The following is a 16702-nucleotide window of genomic DNA, read 5'->3' as shown; positions in this document are numbered from 1 at the left end:
TTCCACCTTCTGGATTACCTGGACTGGAACTGACTCAATGTTTCCAGTAGACTGTTTGTCAGTCTGGGTGAGCTGATCCATTGAAAAGGCTTTCTTGATGTTGGACTTTCCGACAAGTTTCTTTATTCGGTGAAGCTCTTCTGAGAGTTTACTCTGAAAACTTTTCTCCACATAGGTTGACTGTTCCTCCAGAGAGGATGCTTTCTGCTTGAAGAAAGACCTCTTGAGTGCCACATCACTCTTGGAGTTGTCTTGGGGCTTCCCTGCTTTACTCCTTCCATCCTCGGAATTGCAGGACGATGCTCGATTGAAACCCCAAGACAGTCTTGATGAAGACACCTTTGGAATGTTACTGCTGTGTCTTTGTTCTTCAAAAGCTCTCACTTTGTCTAAGATTTTGGAACTTGGCTGGGACACTTTGGGAGTTTGGATAGAGGATGTGTCTTGGGAACCACTGCTTTGAGATGAAGCTGAGATTTTTGAAATCTTAACAGGGAGTTCAGCTCCATTCATGGCTGTTTTAGTGCCATTGTGGGCACCACTTAGGGCTTTTTGGAATGGCTGGGTTTGGACAAATGGAGAAGCTTCCCTTGTTATAAAGTCCAATTGGCCCCTGAAATGAGGGTGATTGTGGGAAATGTTGTGTTATGACAAAGTAAAAATAATAAAATGGCAAAAGGGAAAGCAATCAAAATGGTCAAACACAGCATGCACTGAAAAACTTCAATTCAATTCGAATACAAAACATGTTTGTTCAAAAAAAGCCATGGCAAACATTATCACAGCATATCAAAACATGATGCAAGTGGAGTCAAAGGAAAGTGGAAATCAAGAAAACACATAAAATGGCCACAATAAATGAAGAATAAGGTAATGGAAATTGTTTTTAAAATGTTCCTTTAGATCTGTTGTAAACTATATTTAAAAAAAATGTTTGTGCCCCCCCAATTTAAGTTATTTTGTGCCTTTTTATATCCAGCGTGCCAGCACTCATTCCTGAACACTGTAAATGGAAAAGGTCCTTCTTCGATAGAGGCTCAAAACACTGCCGTAGTAGTCACTGGCTAAGGACATACTCTCCTCTGACCCCACTGCCACGTAGTACACACTTATTTGTGAGGCCCGCGCAAGAGCTTCAATCCCCAGGTGTCTGACCGGAGGGCTCTCAACACACCCAGCATTTGCTTGCCTTCCAGGTGACAAGGGATCCTCAAGACCAGGCGCTCTAGAGCCCAGGGTTTGCATTTCCCTCTCCACTACTAGACCATCACTTGGGATATGGGAAAGCATTGCTCTCCCCCTGCCTGAAAATACATAATGATCTGTTATATTATAATAATGTTAAATCTTTTTTTAATTAGATGAATGGATTAATTCTAGGGCGGTCAAACGATTCAAATTTTTATTCTTATTAATTACAAGATGTGACTCCCATGAGAAATGACTCCCAAAAGGTAATTTAAAGCCATTATTGCTTAGACATTACAAAAAGTAGATATTTTATTTGATTCAACATAGAACTTATTACACATACTCTTTTGGATTATGAGGCTGAGTAAATGATGACTGAATTTTCATTTTTGGGTGAACTATACCTTTAAAGGTGCAATGTGTATATTTTAGGAGGATCTATAAACAGAAATGCAATATAATATACATAACTATGTTTTCAGTGGTGTATAAAGACCTTACATAATGAACTGTTATGTTTTTATTACCTTAGAATGATCCATTGCTATCTCATACATAGCGGGTCCCCTTACATGTTAAGTCGCCATTTTGCGCCGGCATGTTTCTACAGTAGCCCTAAATGGACAAACTGCTCCACAGAGCGCGTTTCATCACTATGTTGTTCTTCTTCTTCTTTGGTGTTTTTAGAGGCAGCTTGCATTGTCACTACGTTGAATATGCACGAAGAAGTAGTATTAGTTGTAGTAGTCATCTGGTTTATTAGAAGCAGAGACCGTTCTTTGTTAGAAGTAAGAAGAAATCTCATTGCTTGACTGGCTACTCTCTTCTGTCTCAGACGACGACATCTTTGTCCTGTGTCAGCCACTGTAGCTTCTCTATGTGCTTCGAAAGGGAGGGATGAGCGGTGGACTGACAAATTCGGAACCTCACCACTAAATGCTGCTAAAATTTACACACTGCACCTTTATTTGTTTATTTATTTATTATTACTATTGTTATTATTATTGCTATGGAAATATGAAAATGCTTTTGAATCGCACTTGCGGTACTTTTATGTCATACGCCGATCAGTCTATGTAGCGCCACTTCAAGTCCAACAAGCGGTTCACCCGATTTGTTCAAAACACAGATTCAGAAATGAAATGCTGCTGTGTGTTGCTCGGAGATGAACAGTTCTGCTCATGGTTTTGCTTTGTCTTTATATTTTTGTTTGCAAAATTGAGCAAAACAGACGATATTGGGTCTAAAATAACACAGAATTCACTTTTTAATTATTGAACTGCTGTATAAAATCAGTATCACATTTGCACTCATGCTATTCTGGACAGAAAAAACTGCACTTGTGCATTTAATGCATTAATAATTTTAACACATTACTTTTCACCATAAGTAATTAATCCGAATAAAGCGTTAAATAGACAGCCCTAATTAATTCAAAAACATTTATGAATTCTGAACTTTTTCACAAGTTTTTTCTTGCAATGAATTATTCTGAAAAGGCATTTCCATATTTAGAGTACTGTGATTGTTAAAACACCCTGGGCCAGATTTACTAACAGCTTGCGTCAGCGAAAACCCTCTTTTGGCGATAAAAAAAACTACTGTCAGGATTTACTAAAGACACGCAGTGCAAAATTAGTGCTGAAAAGGCATGGACTGAGTTGTTTTTGCAGCTGACCTTATTGTATGTGCATTTGTAGGAGTTTCCCTTTCAGACGCAAAATTTATGGGAGATCACACGCAAAACTTGCCACTCCCATCGGCGCATTTGTGGAATTAAAGGGTTAGTTCACCTAAAAAATGAAAATTTCTGTCATTAATTACTCACCCTCATGTCGTTCTACACCCATGAGGCCTTTGTTCATCTTCAGAACACAAATTAAGATATTTTTGATGAAATCCGAGAGCTTTCTGATCTCCCTATAGACAGCAATTTAATTACCACATACAAGGTCCAGGAAAGTAGTAAAAATGTCATTAAAATAGATCACATGACTACAGATGTTCATTAATTAATTTTAATTTTACAAAGCGACGAGAATACTTTTTGTGTGTAAAAACAAAACAAAAATAATGACTTGATTCAACAATTTCATCTTTTTTCTCTGCCATTCTCTTACGCTGTTTAAGTTCAACGCTTCCAGGTTTGATGTCAGAACACAGACTCAGTATTGGCCGACGCTATTTAGTGAGCAAGATTTTTTGAATAAAGTTGTAATTTTTGTTTTGTTTTGTGCACAAAATGTATTCCCGTCACTTCATAACATTAAGGTTGAACCACTGTAGTCACATGGACTATTTTAAAGATGTCTTTACTACTTTTCTGGGCCTTGAAAGTGGTAATTTAATTGCTGCATATGGAGGAGTCAGAGAGCTCTCGGATTTCATCAAAAATATCTTAATTTGTGTTCTGAAGATGAACGAAGGTTTTATGAGTTTGGAATGATATGAGGGTGAGTAATTAATGACAGAAATTTCATTTTTTGGAAGAACTAACCCTGGATGAACTAAGCTCTGTAGTCAAATGTGGAAATTGATGCTACAAACTGAAAATTGCTGAAGGGAAAAAAATCACTCAGTATGTTCTCACCTGTCGGTTGACTGTTGATTGCTTCCCCCTGAGGAGGCATGAACTGTTCCTTCATCTCCATGGAGACCTGAGGCTCTGCGCTTTCATCTTCTGTACTGTTTGAGTCTACAGGAATGGTGAGGCACGTTGAAATGGGAATTTTCACAAACAAAACATACAGTAGATAATGAACATAAGATGCTTTCGTAATGAACTAGCTGCAAGAAATCTCTGAAATTTTAGAAAAGTTATGCCGTGACGAATGCATATGTGGAAATCTCTAGGTTGACCTTTAAATGAAAACCTACAGTATATTTTACAGTGTATAATATTGCACGGCTGCAAACCCAAACCAATCCAAGATCCCAGTAATGAAAGGTGTGGATTTTAGAAACAGATAAACACATTTACCATTGCTTTGCTTCCTGCACAAGCGAAAAACTTCACTTCCATAACGGCAGCAAGCAGAGGTGGACAAGAGAAGACTGTTACTATAGAAACCAATGTCTGCAGACTTGTGTGGGAGTATAAACATAACACACACACACACACACACACAAACACATATCCACACTTACAGGCTAAATTAAAAAATGTTATCATCATTCAGCCTTAATCTGTGTTGCAGTCAATTCTTTAGGGATACCCAACAATTTGTTATGTCAACATATAAAAATGAAGAAATATTGTCGTAGCAGCTATTTAACAATTTACGCCAAGATTCCACAAGTTGTGCGCACACTTTAATTATTGTATTTTTTTTTACAAATAAACTTAGACTTTCTACAGTTTTGTCGCAAGCAAAACACACCGTGAGTGAATCTCCCAAACGTCCAGCTAGAATGCCCAGCTCTCTGGAAAGACAAAAAATAAACAAAAGGCTGTCTGTTAATTTTGAGAAATGCTAAATAGTAAAGCTTTTTTCTTAGCCTGTTTGTTGCATCTAAGTGGTGTAAATAATTTGGCTTTCATTAAATAATGTACAGTCTATGCATAAATATGTGATGATGACAACTACATTAAACAGATTTCCTATATGATGACTTGTGATTTTTTCCTCATGCTGGCTCGCAGCATTTCAAATGCACTCCTACGTTGCTACCAAGGCAACTAGGTAGTGTAGTTGTTCCTATGGGCATAGTCTTTTCAGCAGCTGAGAAATTGTTTATTGTTCATAATAAAGGCAAATAACTGAAAAATTATGCTACGTCTGACATGAAATAACAACAATAACAATGTCCTTCTGTTTGTTTTAAAGTCATTGTACTGGCTGTACATAAAAATGAACTATAACAGAACAACATCACTTATTTTACATTGCTACACTATGAGTGTGAATATAAGAATATATAGCGCCAAATATAAGAAAAATCTCAAAAAGTCAAGTTGTATAGTTTCTGAAGTGTATTACGCTTCGACTCACCTGGAATCGTTTCTTTGACCAGATTTTCTTCATGGCCTCAGATGAACTTAATCTCCCTTTCAGAATAAACAACGTGTTTCTGCTGAGAATACCGCTGACTATTTCTAATCTGACTCCTACACTCCTGCTAGTCTCAATTATGTTGTTCCCAGAGCCTTTACCTCAGGTAGAATGTACCAGAATCCAGAATTATGCAAAAAGCACTAGATATAGTACCAACATCCAATCATGATCCTCATGTGACAAACGAGAGTTCAGATTGAACAACAACATCCAAGCTCTTTTGGATCCCCCAGAAGCTCTTAAATGACAAACAGAAATCCAAGGGACAGGATATTCCAAGGCACAGCAGGAGGTGGAGGTCAGATCGGTCCTAGTCACAACAGAAGGGATGAAAAACCTGTCTTTTACAGATACCCACTTGCATTCTTCCAATCCCCTGAGGAGATAAAGACATAAACGGGGGAGTGGAAGAGGAGACAGACTGAAGGGAGAAACAAAGAACAAGCAGCAGCCAATAACAGAGGCAGATCTTAGTGCAATCAAAGCAAAAACAACATTTTCAGCTGCCTTAGCGTGCGCTCTCTCGCTCTCTTTCTCTCTTTCTCATCTCTTCCTTTGTCTCTGATGCTGGTGTGAAGAGAGAGACTATTGGTCTCAGCGCAAAGCATCAATTATATATTCTGTCAGGCAGTGATTACGTCACACTACTCCCATGTCGATAGTGCTGCTGCTGGAATGAGAAATGAGGAAAGCTGAGACAGAGAATTAACTTTCTCATCTCTTGCTACATTGACCTCTGCATTCTTTTATTCAGCGTACACAATGAAAATTGTATATCTTTTTTCTTTTATATACACACATTCAACTGGCACAAGCGCATCAGTAAGACAAGAATAATTTCGTAGATCAATTAACCTTCTCACCAGTACATTGAAGCAATGGCCTTATTATTTAAAATTTAGTTTGCAACTGCAGTTAATTCTTATTTTTAGGTTATATTGCAAAGTAATTCCGTAGCTTTAAGTTATTTTGCTATATTTTATTAGAATTTCAATGAAACTGTTACAAAGCAGATAGAACCAGAGGAACGGCAGCAGAAAACTGACATAGATGTAGAAGATGGCACAATGGTAATGCAGGTAAATAAATGATAAGGATACGTCTCACAATGAAGATGAAGAGGATCCACAATGGAGTCATAAAGAGAACCCTGTGGAAGGATAGTGCGGCTGGAGAGTCCTGTTTACAAGACTAGAAAACAAGTGAGTAAGAGACAAGTATGAGGTGAGTATTTGAAGTGTTCTTGATGAGCTGTAAAAACGAACAGCCGTGTGTGATATATAGGCCGGGAAAAGAGAGCAGAAAGTGAGAGGAGCTCTCAGCTCTCTGGCGGAGGCGTGACATGGCTGGTGGAGAGAGTTTTGGGCATATTCAACCCAAGACAAGAAGCGGCTCCAATTCTGCTGAGATTTCCTGGATCTTGTTCTCAGACTGGCTACTGGATTGGTGATGATAGCCTGAAGAAAGACTGACAGTGGTGCCCAGCAGAGTGAAGAAAGCCCTCTAGACTTGGGATATGAATTGCGGACTGCAGCGAGACATTATGCCTTCTGAGATGATGAAGTTGTAATAGTGTCTCCACGGTCTCAAAGGCTATTGGTAACACCTTCAGTTGAACCAGACAGTATGACTTAGAGCAGTGGTTCCCAACCTTTTTTACTCCAAGGCCCTCCCTCCTCTCCGAATCGGTACTGTCTCCAAACCACAGGGAGACTCCAAAGGACTGCATATAGCTACTATATGGATCCATTCAGAATTATTAAACACACAAAAATACAAATGAAAAATAAAAACATTCTGAATGCATGGAAACTCAGTGATCTCAAGGTGGGTCGATGTCATAAGTGAACAGTTCCTCTGTCAGAACAAGCAATCGAGTCTGTGTTTGGAGCGTCTGATGCCCATGTGTACATAAACAACACTGATCCTCACAAACTCCTCCAAAACACGCTTCCTCAGCGAGCATCTGTTGTAAAACACTCACACGCAAATATATACTGAATTGTGTCCATGCAGAAATACAATGTTATAGCGATCAGCGAGCCGAGAGCGCACGTACACAGTTTGTTTGCGCATTAATAATAACGGACTCCTGTATGTCATTGTAATCCTCTTTACCTTAATTACAATTGTTATCCATCAAAACCTTTTTAGCGACACTGTTTTATTTATCCAACTGAGAGATGTAGTTTGCGTATCCTATGTTCATGAAGCGGTTGGGCCGCGGCCCACAGGTTGAAAACCACAGCCTTAGAGAAACAGTCTAAAGCCACCAGGATATTGAGGACATCGTACTGAAGCTGGGGCCACCAGTACTGGGTGCAGATGATTGAAAGGGTTTGGGTTATACCTGGATGGAGTGTAAGGAGTCCAGGGGTGAATTCTGCATGGTGAGAGGAATGAATTTACTGTTGGCAGGGCTTCTGGTCGGCACAGGTTATTTGTTCATCTAGGGTCCACTGGGACAGATGGTGGTGGAAGGGGGAAGAATGGATTCTAGGGCAGAGATCAGGGGATCAGTAGAATAAAGGCAAGAATGTGGATGTGTGAAAAAAAAAAAAAAAAAAAGAATCTGGTGAAGAATAAAGCCCACCAAGCCTGGTAAGAGTTCAACGACTTGGCATTACGAAGAAATTCCAGTTTGCAGCGATCTGTGGTGAGGTGAAATGGATGGCATGAATCCTTGAGTGGTTTAATGATTATAATCGTAATAGTTGAAATAGACGAGGACTTGCATCTTTTTAGGTTCTCTCTGTCTAGGATGCCGGTTCTGGGCATGAGGGGCTAGTTAGTTTTCATCACTGTTACACTCTATAACTCCTTGAGTGAGGAGCAGGTGAGCGAGGAAATGGGGGGCTCGCTGCCAGGTGCTCCTTAACATTTACTCCACCAGCCTTGTTCCACTCCCACGGCTCTCGGCCCCACCCTGTTTCACGCCACATTCATTCATCGTCTCCAGTGGCAGCATTTGATTTGCATCCTGGCAAGACCCATGCAGTCCTGAACTGGCCCCAGCCTTGCTCTGTAAAACATCAATCCCTAAATGCCCTCACCAAAAGACTTCAAGGCAATTCCTGTGGACAGAGAGAGCTAGTCAAGCTGTGGTATCTGTGAGGAGTTATAAAATAGTACTCAACAATATAATTCACTCATGAACACAACATTTCCCCTTTTTTAAAGAAAAGAATATTACATCAAATCTAAGTTGCATAGTCCTTTAACCAACTAGGCTTTCTGAACAGCACGATTAGGTCTAGTGGTATGATTGTGTGTGTAGTGTGTAGAGCTGTGTTCTCAGCTGGAGTTGTTGGTGTGCATGGAAATGCTGTGAGATGGGAAGCATTCCATGTCTTTCCATCACTAAGAACATATGTACCGACCCCAAGTCATATGGCAACCATAAGAGGATCAGGGACATTCAAGGGGTTCCGTGCCCTCACTTTATCCCCCTCCTGGAAACCCCGCTTAGCATCAGTGTACTTTTTCGTTTTTTGTTGTAGCAGCTTAACCCTTCGGCAAACAGTTATGTAAGTTGATGAGCGCACAGGAGCAGATGGCAAAATAGACAGCCTTGTGCGCATTTGCCTGCCATAGAGGAGCTGAAAGGGTGAAGTACCTGTTGCAGCATGTGGAGTGGCATGGTTAACCTGCAATGGCTTCAATGGCTTCAATGGCTGATGTTGCTGGATGGCCAAGTGACAGGAACGGACAGCATCATGAACCTGAGCATCCATCCCTGGCCTCTAATAGAGATCACAAAGGTGTTGTTTGGTTCTCACCTCTCCCTGATTTCCTTCATGTGCTATGGAGACCAGCACAGATGAGCCTCAGAAGACAAAGTTGTCCTTAACAGATGGTTCCAGTCACAGTTTATAGTGTGGCAACAACTCAACATCCAGTCCCTTGGGTGACGGAGGCCAACCAATACAAATCTATGTATGAAGTTTGCTTAGACTGACAGAGAATTACAGGCGGCAGATAGAAAAGCAACAAACTCCTCATAAACATCATCAGCAGGAGCTGGAGCAACAGCATTATCTGCAGGAGAAGCAGGTAAAGGCAAACGTGACAGATAATCAGCAGGGGCATTTTGAATCGCCTGTACATGTGATTCATTAGGAAGAAGACCCTCTGCTGAAACAGTATGAACAACAGAAGCAACACTTGTCTTTATTGAGCTCCAAGCCAGCAGATTCTAGTCGTTGTTAGACCGCTTAAAGCGCTTTGTCATCCATAGACATGTCACGTCAGTGGATGATAATGTGGTCGAGGTCATTTTCAATCCCTGATAAGCCTGTCAGGATGATGGTCATCATCTTCTGAAATGCCGCAGGTGCTAAAGCCAGTCCATAAGGAACATGATAAAAATGGAAACATCCATTGTGAGTAATAAAGGCTGTGAGGTCACGACTGTCCTCATGCACTTGGTACTAGGCATTAGTCAAGTTAATGGTAGAGAAAACAGTAGAAACTTTTAGAGCAGAGAGTAGTTCATCCATGTGTGGCAATGAAAAAGAGTCCACAATCAGTGCTTTATTCTGAGGTCAATGCACATCTTAATTTTACCAGACATTTTTCTGCGTAACAACAATTGGTGACACCCATGCAGACGCGTCGATTCGTTCTATCACCAGCTGCTTGTAAGCGATTTAATTCCTCTGACGCAGCACTACGAACAGAGAGTGGCAGACGGCTAAGTTTTTGGCACACAGGTGTAACGGTTTCATCCAGCTTTATGCAGCACATAAAGGTTTTGGCACATCCAAACTCAAGTGACTCAGCAACAGTGAACTGAAACACTGGCAAAGGAGAAGCAAGCACAGGAACGGCATTAGGAGCCAGGACTTGATTGTTTTCAATCTTCACATGCAGTGCAGACATTAGGTCCCTCCCCATGAGTGGTGTTCCTTTGTCTACAATGAAGAACGTAGCAGGAACTGAGTGGTCATGAATGGAAACCATCCAACCACCAGGATTTGGGCTTTTGAATATGTCACAAGCCTGGATGTGGGTTGCAACAGCACAACGCTGATTAGCAGAGTTTAGCATAATGTCCATTCTTTTTACACTTTCTGCATGTTGCAGTTGCAGTTTGCAGCGTTAGCTAAGGGTGCCTACTAGGGGTGTAACGAGGTCTCGTGCCACTAGATCTCGCGAGATTTCTTGTCGAGGTGAAAAGCTGTCTCGTGATATCTACTCAATAAAATTGCGGCAACAGATTACAAACAATATTATTAATTAAATTCAACATATAAGAATTGAGTTAGAATTAATCAAATTAATTCCTTAAAAGTCAACCATTTAAAATGTGTAAAATTAGCAAACACCATTACAAAAACCCACAAACTGACATAAAAAGCAAAGAGTCAAACTGCCCAACTAAAGGAAACACTGATCACCATAATAGTGACCAAACATTTTCAATAAAATCAACATCTAAACCTCTGTTAATTAATGTGTTTCTCTTTCCTTCAGTGATTCTACTTGTTATCATCAGGTGTCTTCAATGTTAGCAAAAAAAAAAAAAAAGTTTTAAATTCATCTTTGACGTCTGTTATTCAGATATTTTGTTTAAATTTTACTTAAATTTTACTAGTTTTAAATGGTTGACATTTAAGGAATTAATTTGATTAATTCTAACTCAGTTCTATTTGTTGAATTTAATTAATAATATTGCTTGTAATCTTTTGCCAAAATCTTATGGAGTAGATATAGTGTATTAATTTTTACAGTGTACAACCACAGTGTTCCAACAGCTCAAAGTGTTCTGGTAGTTCAATGACTAGTGCTTGGTGCTAGCAATGTAGCTTCAATTCCCAAGGAATGCATACATTTATAAAATACATACAGTGAATGTGATTTAAGTCACTTTGGATAAAAGCATCTGCCAAATGCATGTGCTAAATGCAAAAAGTGATAGGTTGAAATCATGTCAGTCACTGTGAATTACATTTAATTCACAAAATTCACCATCTTGCTAATTGCTTACAGCAAAATGATTCTGTTTCCTGCTCTTGATATTCATGTACTGATCTGCAGTTTTTATTCAACAGTAACAACAAGCTTTGGAGGAGATAAACAATTTGAAATGACAGCTTCAACATTATAGGCTTACTAGATGAGGAGAAAACAAGCTTTTCATACAAATCATCACCATTACTAAAATACGCATATTTTGACTGTACTAAAAAAATGGTATGATAGAAATGTTAGTTTCATATTAAATCTAAAAGGCCTTGCGCATCCGGTTGGTGAGGTCAGAAACGTGTTCTGAGGACGGAAGTGATCTCTCGCGCTTATACTTCAATGAGTGCGAGCGATCACTTCCGTTGTCAGAGCGCATTCAGACCTCACCAACCGGATGCTCAAGGCAGTTGGACATAGTGGTGTTTTAGAGGTAAAAAATGTTTCTCGCACAAACCGATCGTTTCGTGTCTTAGGACATCAATGTGTTGTCACGAGCCGCAGGGTTTAATTTGGATTTGTCTGTGCATGTTTTTTTGACTCTTATAGATGGAGTTCCCATTGACATGCATTATACGACTGACAGACCGCAACGGTTGGAGTTAAAAATCATCATTTGTGTTCTACTGAAGAAACAAAGTCACCTACATCTTGGATGCCCTGGAGGTAAGCAGATAAACATCAAATTTTCATTTTTGGGTGAACTATCCCTTTAATAATTAGTTTTTGATCCATGGATTTATCCACTGACCTACAACATTTTTGGACTGACAGTGACAGATGCAAGGATGAAATTACCAAAATAAATGTCACAAGTTCACCTGATTATTTGAACAGACCAAAATAAGTATTGTTCCTTCAAATCACTGTCCAATACGTTATTGACAATGTTGAAAAATAAGCTCTTTGATCATTAGACATCATAATATTATTGTTTACATTTTTGTCTTGACATGGAAATTACGAAAATATGGAATTACCGCAGTTATCCATACACAGGGTGGAATATTATCACTGGCAGGATCAAATAGGCAGGCAGACAAAGACTGAATTAATATTCATAAGCCTTCACTATTTTGTGACATCACAATACTTCTCAAAGTGATTTTTTTCCTCGTCAAAAAATAAACCCCTCGTCAGACTGATCCAAAGTCATACTTGATTTGCAGTCAGACAAAAAAAAAAAAAAAAAATTGTATTGAATATGCCAAAATGGTATGTTTATGTTATTATTTTTAATAAATGTAGTGTGATTGAAACAATTTGTCAGTTTGGTCAACATATTTTGGATACTTATAGCACTCACCTGGGTTGGCTCTGCCACACAAATATGTCTGAATTCAGAATTTAACTTGCACAAACCCAACTCACCTTGTTCTTTCTCCTTCCTAGAACAAACAGTTCCCGTCCTCACACTACTCGAAGCGTTGCTCTGAACAAACAGCTTTTGCCTTATCATGTCCTCCAGTCTGATGATCTCATTCCTTACTTGTCACTAATCCGCAAAGATAAAGCTTGTATTTTCCCCTTAAAAGTGTGGAAATTTCACCCTTTTGTCCATGAATGTTTCTCTTACTGGATTACACCTCAGAAGTCACTGATGTTGTTGGGAGAGTCCAGTGGTCTATTTTGAGTGGTATAATAAACCCTTAGTGGACCCCTCTCACACTAATACCATCAGATTACCATGAAAGCATATTCCGTTTTTGGCACGGCTCTGCATAGCTCTTATTTCTATCTGTGAATTCCAGCAAAATCACAACAAAAAATCTGCATAGTCATATTGTCGTCAATCACACGCTTCAGGTGTGTTTCCTCAGCAGCTAAGATATTCTGTGCTCCCCTTTATTAGTTTTCATACAAAGTCAATATTTATATTTATTTGTCGAGCCAAGAATTTCCCCACTGTGTTTTTCATCAAGCAAACTTTCATTCACTAAATGGGAAATAAACTTCTCACTGGATAAATGATGCTTGGTAATTCTTAAACTCTTGTGCCGATTATTTGTTATCATTGTGTCTAAATAAAAACACAGGCAGCAGTCCAACACAGCCACATCTATAATTGAGGATGATGTGTAGCGGAGTAACAGTAAATCTGTAACTGGAGCTCTGGCACATTCCAGGCTGTAAATACCCAGAGATAGACAGACACAGAGAGACTGTGGAGAGAAGAGAACAGGACGAGATACAAAGTTCCTAAAAGAGAAGGAGTGAGAGGTGCTGAGTGTCCTGACAGCTGATGACCCTGCGGTCGTAGACACTCACTGTGTTGTAGTTGGTGTGGCTCTTGTGTATTTTAGATCAGCAATAACTCACAGAAGTGGGACTTGAATTGGTTTGGAAGCATTGAAGTTTACACAGTGTACCTCTATTTTTTTAAATGAATAAAATAATCTACTGTCATGTCTAAGGATAATCATATTTACACATTACAAAAAAAATAAAAAAAATACTATTACACTCTTAAAAGATAACATTTTTAAAAGGGGATTTTCACAGAAATGCCATTGAAGAACCATTTTGGAAGTTCTTATAACAATCATTTTTTTCTGGCTGATAATCTAAAGGACCATTTCTCTCTATAAAGAACCTTTTGTGGTTTGGAAAAGTTCCATGGAGGTTGAAGATTATTTACATAACCAATAAACCTTTATTTTTAAGAGTGCAGCTGGTCATCAGGGCAGTATATGCTTAAAGGGACATCTGTATAACTTATTTAACCATAAAAGTTTTATAGCAGTACTTTAAGGGAACATATTACTCCAAAGCACTAATGTGTACCTTTTAGGGGTAGATAAGATACACTCTAAAAATGCATTTGGGGTGTTTTAACCCAGTGGTTGGGTTAAATGTTTACCCAATGTGCTGGGTAGTTTTATTTAACTCAAATATTGTTAATGAAATATTGTTTAAAAAGAACCCAAAATAGGTTGGAAATTAATAATCACACACATATTTACTAGAGGCAACAATAATAATCAAAAGGTAAACATTTGTTAATAAGCAACTTAAATGAGCTGTTTAATTATTATTTATTAAACATATTAATAAATGTTAATTTCCAACATACTTTGGGTCCATTTTATGCAAGAAATACAGTATTTTTTAAACAATAATTGAGTTAAATAAAACTGTCCAGCAGGTTGGGCAAACATTTAACCCAACCACTGGGTTAAAACAACCCAATCGCTGGGTTTGTCCATTTTCAACCCAACTTGGGTTGTTTTTAACAAAGTTGTTAACAAAGTGTACAAAGTTGTCACTTTAAGGGTACTTTCCCAGTGACTGTTGTACAATTTTTGCATATTTTTTCAGGCAGTGTGAACCTCTGAACACTCTAAAAAATGCTGGGTTAAAAACAACCCAAGTTGGGTTGAAAATGGACAAACCCAGTGGTTGGGTTAAATGTTTGCCCAACCTGCTGGACAGTTTTATTTAACTCAACTAGTGTTTAAAAATGACTGAATTGCGTACTTAAAACAAACCCAAAATATGCTGGAAATGAACATTTATTAATAAGTTTAATGAATAATAATTAAACAGTAATCATTTATTAAACTGCTTATTAATAAATGTTTACCTTTTGATTATTATCGTTGCTTCTAGTAATTATGTGTCTGATTTTTAGTTTCCAACATATTTTGGGTTCATTTTAAGCCAGACATATAGTATTACTTACAAATATTTAAACAATATTTGAGTTAAATAAAACTTCCCAGCACGTTGGGCAAACATTTAACCCAACCACTGGGTTAAAACAACCCAATCACTGGGTTTGTCCATTTTCAACCCAACTTGGGTTGTTTTTAACTCAGCATTTTTTAGAGCGTAGGAAATAAAGCAGGTCTATGGGATGCATCAAGAGAGTCAAAACAAAATAACTCCTCTTCCATCACATTAAGGGAAATTTATCTTTGCTTTTCATTCAGGCCTACAGCCAATCAGTCAAGCTGGCTTCAAACAAACTTTATGCATTGGGAAAGCATACATTGTTCCACTAAATTAGATTAGATCCACTAATTCAGAACTCTTCAACTCAATTAACAATCTTTGTTCTTTCTGGGAGGTGCATCTACTCTCAGGGACGTATCTTACCTTCGCCAAGGTCCAGCACAGCAAGAACAGCGCTGGTTCTAGCTTCACCCAGGTGATTAACAGCCACACAGGTGTACAGGCCTCCATCACTCTCCTTACAATCTCGTATCCACAAGCCATCATAATCCTCATTTATCAGAGGTTCATCATTATGGTACCAATGCAGTGTCGGTCTCGGGCTTCCTCCCACAGACACCCTCAGCCGGACATCACAACCTCCCGCAACAGCAGCCCACTTCAGCTTTCGGAGGAACACAGGTGGAGCTTCGACGGGGTACTGCTCCGTGACGGGGTACTGTTCGGGACTAGAGTTTGTCTTCAGCAATTCAGCTTTTCTCATTGTGATTATTGTCTTGAGCAAAACAGTTAAAGTGAAGCTTTTAACCCTGTTGCAGTGAGAGAAATCCTTCTGTGGCCATTTTATATATTATATTCCCCAATTCTTCAGAGACTGTCATGATTAAACTTGTCTGTAATCTGCAAAAATAATTCAAAGCAAGAGAATTTTAAAATTTAGCAATTATTAAAAAAAGATTCTCTTTAGCAGAACCTTGTATAAATAAACACAAAATGAATATGTGCACATAACATCAAAATATATCTAGAATTATTTACTATTTAATACATTAAGATTTTTTCAAAATAAAATTTTATATTTAGATTTCATGTACACCATGTGAGGTAAAAAAAAAAAAAAAAAAGTGAAAAGTTGAAAAGAAACGGCAAGTAACATTGAATTTAACTTGAAATTTTTAAGTAGAAAGACTGAAATAGCATTTTCTTGTGAAACATATACTCCAATAAACATTTTTTACAGTAAATCACAAGGAAAATTTAGCCTTACATCACACCTCTTTATACCAAAATCCAGTTAACAATAAAAACAAACAAGAAAAGAAGAAAGAAAAACATTTTACCTCAACACAATTCCTCTGAATATCTCCATTAACTGCAGCTTATTCTTTAAGCCTTCTCAGGATCATGTCGTATTAGTCCAGTCCCAGTGTCTGTTTACACAAGAGAGGGTAATTGAGTGTTCCTTCCCTCTTTTGGATTGTGACCCTCTCTCCCAGCAATCTAGAAGTACGTCACATGGCCCCTTGCTGACTAGATGGCGGGGTAGCGCATGTTAGAGCTCAAGGCATTTAAAGATCTAACACGTTCCATTCTCTCTTCTCCCCCTATCTTTTCTTCCATGCCCTTTATACGTCACTGACTCCCTGTAGAGGTGACAGGAGAGTACGACCAGCTTTCAAGTGACAGCTGGAGTAAGGGTAGGCAAAAAGTTTGTTAGGTCGTCCCAAATCCTCTTGTAATGCTATGAGGATTGAATGTTCAATACAGCACTGAGCTTTGTGACACCATACATTTATTGATTGATTTATGTGTTCTTT

General features: G+C 38.6%; 1 protein-coding gene across 1 annotated transcript; it reads right to left on the bottom strand.

Moving 5' to 3' along the window:
* Positions 1-474: 474 nt before the first annotated feature.
* On the bottom strand, positions 475-16386 carry LOC127514218 (striated muscle preferentially expressed protein kinase-like). The gene is made up of 4 exons (XM_051896828.1): positions 16226-16386; positions 15309-15785; positions 3782-3886; positions 475-1304 (listed from the first exon to the last, which is right to left on the bottom strand). Exons 2-4 carry the CDS (start codon positions 15646-15648, stop codon positions 991-993), a joined length of 759 nt encoding a protein of 252 aa, XP_051752788.1. The 5' UTR covers positions 15649-15785; positions 16226-16386; the 3' UTR covers positions 475-990.
* Between the last annotated feature and the right edge of the window lie 316 nt (positions 16387-16702).

The sequence above is a fragment of the Ctenopharyngodon idella genome, chromosome 6, assembly GCF_019924925.1.
Source record: "Ctenopharyngodon idella isolate HZGC_01 chromosome 6, HZGC01, whole genome shotgun sequence".
NCBI classification, from domain to species: domain Eukaryota; kingdom Metazoa; phylum Chordata; class Actinopteri; order Cypriniformes; family Xenocyprididae; genus Ctenopharyngodon; species Ctenopharyngodon idella.
This window is presented reverse-complemented; position numbering and strand designations above follow the sequence as displayed.